General features: G+C 40.7%; 1 protein-coding gene across 1 annotated transcript in view; it reads left to right on the forward strand.

Annotated features, from left to right (window-relative positions):
• Window positions 1-525: 525 nt before the first annotated feature.
• The window catches only part of EPRS (glutamyl-prolyl-tRNA synthetase), a 64,866-nt gene continuing 59,929 nt past the window's right edge, over window positions 526-5,462 (forward strand). The window contains exons 1-2 of the mRNA XM_010853268.1: window positions 526-700; window positions 4,654-4,738. Coding sequence (XP_010851570.1) covers window positions 655-700; window positions 4,654-4,738 — 131 coding nt within the window. The 5' untranslated portion in view covers window positions 526-654. The remainder of the gene's footprint in view (window positions 701-4,653; window positions 4,739-5,462) is intronic.

Raw genomic sequence — 5,462 nt, forward strand, 5'->3', positions numbered from 1 at the left:
GGGGGTGGGGCGGGGGGGCGCAGCTACCTCCTGCCTCAACTATACGAGCCCGTTTGTTTCAATTCTGGCTTCTGGTGACCACCCATCACACTGCAGAAACCATCTCACCACTTACTTTTTTCACTTTGGGATTCCCTGGTGACTCAGACGGTGGAGAGTCTGCCCGCAATGCAGGAGATCTGAGTTCGATCCCTAGGTCAGGAAGATCCCCTGGAGAAGAAAATGACAATCCGCTCCAGTATTCTTGCCTGGAAAATCCATGGACGGGGGTAGTCTGGCGGGCTACAGTCCACAGAGTAGCAACGAGTCAGACACTACGGAGCGACTTCACTTTCTCACTTCTCACTTTACGAAGTGTCGTAAAACGTCGTCCGCTTCAGTGTCTCTCCTCGGTCACCGGCTTGGAGCACGTTGGCCACGTTGGCACTCCTGACCCTAGAAGGCCCCCAGCGCCCACTGCTGGAGGGAGGGGCGCGCGGTGATGACGCATTGCGCTGTGCGGCAAGACGCCGGCCGCGGCGCGGGGGAGGGGCGAGGGTTGCGGCAGCGTCAAGCCGGCGCACACCACGTTGCAGCTTCTCGCTTTGGGCCAGTCGGTTGTGTTTCAGGCGGCCGGGCAGGCGCGCTGATAGGTAGACCGGCGGACCGGTGCAGATGGCGACGCTCTGTCTGACTGTGAATTCGGGAGACCCTCCGCTAGGTAAGGGGCCGCGGCCACAGACCTGTGTGGGTTGCATCAGCCGGGGGAGGGAGCGGGGCGGGGAAGGTCGCCGCGCCCCGGCTTGGCGCAGTGGCAGTCCTGGTCTGGGAGGTTAGGCCTGCCTCTCTCTCCGGAAATGTACACGCGGTGGGCTCCGCGCCCCTCTTCCTCGGTCCCTTGCAGGTGGATTTGCTCCTGAAGACCTTTCTGGGCGTGGAGGTGGGCGCGGTGTGAGCCCGGGCAAGGCGACATGGGGCTCAGCTTCGGACCTTCTCCCCCAGAAAGATGACTTCTAGCTTACTCTTCTCTCCCTTTTAACAATTATGTCCCCTGGAGACCAAGAGCAGGACGTAGAAATAACATTTTTAAAACTTAAAATCCCAGTACTTCGTTCCCTCTGTTTTAGCGCTTTCCTCCAACTCCACTTATCTTTATTTACCTCCCTTCCTTCGTCCTCAGAAAAGCCTGTCAATTCCCTTGACTCAAGTTTTCTTCACGTTTCATTGGGTTCAAAGGAAACGAGGAAGATGATCATAGAAGCATTTAAAATTTTAACCGTGGTTACGCTTATATTAATTAAACGTGGCAAGGTAATTGCTGGAACACTCAGGTACACTGCGGAGTGATGGGGTTGCTTTACTACACATCCGATGGATCTAGTAAATGTCAGAGCAAAGGTGGGACTTGCCATCTTCCTGATACACCTTAAATTCGATTTGGAATTGCTTATTTAACATGGCCAAGGTTACTGTGGATAGATAGCTTAGACTTTCAGCTATTTCTTTTTTTTAATTGCATTGAGAAATTACACAGAATAATTTGATCCGTTTATTGAGGTCTTATTCTTAATATAGACACGCAAGTACTTTTCTAATATTTGAAAGGCCCAGATATAGTTGGCCACATCAGGCTGATGAAATTACTCAGTACATTCTCGTTACAGGGTGTTTTGAGCCTTTTGGAACAAAAGGCACAATTGAATGCTGTTTAAAATATTTTTAAAATGGTGTTTTAGCATATTGGTTCCAGTAATTATGGGCTAGCCTTACACAAAAATCAATAAACTCTAATAAAAGAAATGGGTTTGATTCTGCAGTTGAAAAGCACTAGACAATGTGACCTCATGGTTAAGAGCAAAGACACTTGGTTCCTGGAGATCTGGGCCCATCCTGCCTGCCATTTACTAGCTGTGGAACCTTGGCAAGTTCCTTGTTTGGCATCTTCACAGCTTCCTTGTTTAAGAAACAAGGAATAATAACTTCTACATACGGTTGATGGCCAGAATCAATGAAAACTGTAGGTTAAGTTCCTGACACACTGTAGATTTTTAATAAATAGCTAGTTTTAACTCATGTCACTTAGAAAAGCACCATGAAGATGATAGACCTGTTTCCTTAGTAAATTATGAATTTGAGATCCATATCTTCAGTATTCTGGAAGGAGAGTCTTAAAGATTTTTGTTGTCCTTATGAATTATAGACCAATTATAGTTCTATTTGCTTCTCTTCCTCTTTTTTTTTGTTTTTATTGTTCCCGGTTGTTTAATTCGAGTACATTTTGTCTTTAATCAGTAGCATTAGATGAAACATTTAGAAAAACATTGCTTTGTGAGAATTTCTCTATTTTATATGCATGTACCATTTTTTTTAATGTTAATATAATTTTAGACTTAAAAAAGTACAAGACTAGAACAAGGAACCTTTTTTTCGTCCAATGCCTTTGGAGAACATACTGCAGATAATAATGCTTCGACACCCCAGAATACACCAAAGTACATCTCTCTCAAGTAAGAAAACTCTATAGGACCTCACAAGACCATAAAAATCAGGAAATACTCATCGATACAATTCTCTCATCTAATGCACAGATCCCATTCAGATTCCTACACTGATTGTTCTGTGTTGCCTCTGTAGCTCAAGGATCAGAATCTAGGGTCATCCTGTGTGCCTGCTTGTCACGTCTGCCCAGTTTCTTTCAATCTGGAATGGTTTTCTAGTCTTGCTTTCATAGATTTGACCTCTGTGGAGATTACACTTATTTGAAGAATGTCAAGGTTGTTTCTCGTGGCTTCTCATGACTAGATTGAGGCTCCACGTCTTTGGCAGAAGTAGCACAGAAATGATTCGTTGTTCTTCACTGCAGCCCACTGATTAGTGCCTGAGTTTTTTCCCATTACTGATGATCTAATCTTGAGTACTTAAGGTGGTTTCTGACAGCTTTCCTCACTGTAGAGTTTTCCCTTGTGCTGTTAACAAGCTTTTTGTAGGGAGATGCTCTGGGGCCGTGTAAACATTCCACTCCGCATCAGGCCTTCACACACTGGTTCAGCGTCCACTAGTGCTTCCTGCCCAACTTGATTATTAATGAGATGATGCCAGATGGTGACCTTCCATTCTGCCACTCCTTCACGTATTACTTGGAATTTTGTGTGTGCATGTCAGGTATCTTTTTATCATTTAAAAAAAATTATAGGAAAATATACTCAATAGGTTATACTCTGTGTTATTTTTCATTTTCAGTTTTTTTTTCACATTAGCAATTTTTTTTTAAATAATTTCTTTTTATTATGTAACATTCAGTTCTTTTTCAGTTTCCCCTGGCTGTCTCAAATTATCTTTGTACAATTGGCTAGCTTTGCATCATTTTCCGTTCTTAAAATTAGGCAGTTTTACTTTCAAAATTAGTTTTATTGAGTTCTTTTTTTTTTTTTTTGGTGAACATGCCTAAAGTTCACCAGTTTTAGGTTATAAATTGATTGACAGATATGTATAATGTGTAACCACCACAGTTATGAAGTAAAATATTTCCTTCACTTCAGAAAATTTCCTCATAGAACTTCATATACATTGTGTGTGTGCTAGTCGCTCAGTTGTCTCCGACTCTGCGACCCCATGGACTATAGCCTGCCAGGCTCCTCTGTCCATGGGATTCTCCAGGCAAGAATACTGGAATCGGGTGTCATTCCCTTCTCCAGAGTTCATATACGTTGGGTCATGTTAAATTATTTTGTGCATAGGATAGTTTTTTGAGATTCATCTATCTTGTTGCTTGTAATGGTTCATATTAAAAATCTGCTGTGTAGGATTCTTTGCTGTGGATACTCTAAAACTTATATTATTTACTTTAGTGGTTAAATTGGCCCTCTTTGCCAGTGGGGGCCCCTGCGAGCTGGCCAGTGGGTCCTTTTGGCATATCTCTTAGCATCCTTTGAGTACTTCTTGGTTTCCAGCACACTGAAATTTTCCAGGTTTGTTTTATACCTTCTCTAGCACAGCCCTGTCCCCAGTGGACCATGGTATTTAGAATCCAGTATCTGGGTGCTAGTTGTCTGTCTTCAATAAATTAAGGACAAAGGATTAATGAATATTTAGTAAACTTTATGATATGCTGAGAGACAGATGACACTGTTCTTAAATTTGAGTTCTGGCCTGTGTTAGACCTGCATTCAAAGCCTGACAGCTACGTATTTACTCAAGGGCTTTGAGCTAGTTATTTAACCCCTCCACACCTCAGTTTCCTTGTCTATAAAACAGAGATAAAGGTGCCTACCACTTAAGGTTACTCCAAAGATTAAAAATGTTAATGAAGGTAAGGCATGTAGCACAGTCCCTGCCACATAGTAACCTCTAATGCTTTCAACCATAGCTTTTATACAAGGTACTATTCTAATTAATTCTTTTCTGCTGAGGGAGGGAAAGGTTCATTTCTGTGTCCCCAGCTGGACACTGAGCATTTTCAAAAGCAGTTGGATTATGCCAGGGAATGATTGCTGGTTTGTTACTTCTCTAAGACCAGAAGGCCATACTTTGCATCTGCAGACTACTGGGAAAAAAATTTTACTCCTCACAGTACTTAACATTGTTTTGTTGACTCATCCTTATTGCTTTATGATTCAGGTTTTAAATACTGCATTGTTTATAAAGAGAGAAGTCTTTTCATCTCATTATTTTTAGGAGCTTTGTTGGCAGTGGAACATGTGAAAGACAACGTCAGCATTTCTGTTGAAGAAGGGAAAGAGAATATTCTGCATGTATCTGAGTAAGTGTATCTTTGCTTTCGGTACTGAGCAGCTTCTTTTAAATATTTAGAGTTAAATGTTGTATGCTTGTTTTACTTGCTGACTGGTAGAATATCCCTAAAAAGAAATATACTTTTCTTTCTTATTCGAAAAGAATTATATCCAACCAGCACAGCATTGTAAAAACAATTATTCTCCAATTAAATCAATGTTAAAAAAAAATTAATATCCAGAGACTTATATTTGTCAGCAAAGTATCTGATCACATGTATAATCTGTCTAAAAGAAACTGGAAATGTACAGAAAGGTATATGTACATGTGTTTTAATTCTTTTTGTGATTCTGGTGGAAAATTGGAAGTTTAATAAAATTAATAATAAGGGGAAATAAATATGGTCATTCCACAGCATAGAGTATTAGACACCTGTGAAAAAAGACTTATGAAGAATTTCTAATGTGGATATGTTCAAATCTAATGTTAATAAAAAAGCAAGAAATAAATGTGAAAGTACATATCTCCAAAGAAAAAAACTGAAAAGTATACAACACCTTTAATAGTATTTCTGAGTTTTTGAGTTGTGGGGTGTTTTTTCCTTTTTACTTCTCTGTGTTTTCAATTTTTTCTATAATGAAGGTATACTGTATATTTTTTTTTTTTTAAATATTGTATATTCTTCATTAAGATGGATTATTTGCATCTCAGGTATATGGAAGATGGCATGCCTTTGGATTTATCTCTTTCTT

The sequence above is a fragment of the Bison bison genome, unplaced genomic scaffold (assembly GCF_000754665.1).
Source record: "Bison bison bison isolate TAMUID 2011002044 unplaced genomic scaffold, Bison_UMD1.0 scf7180017864325, whole genome shotgun sequence".
In the NCBI taxonomy this organism is placed as follows: domain Eukaryota; kingdom Metazoa; phylum Chordata; class Mammalia; order Artiodactyla; family Bovidae; genus Bison; species Bison bison.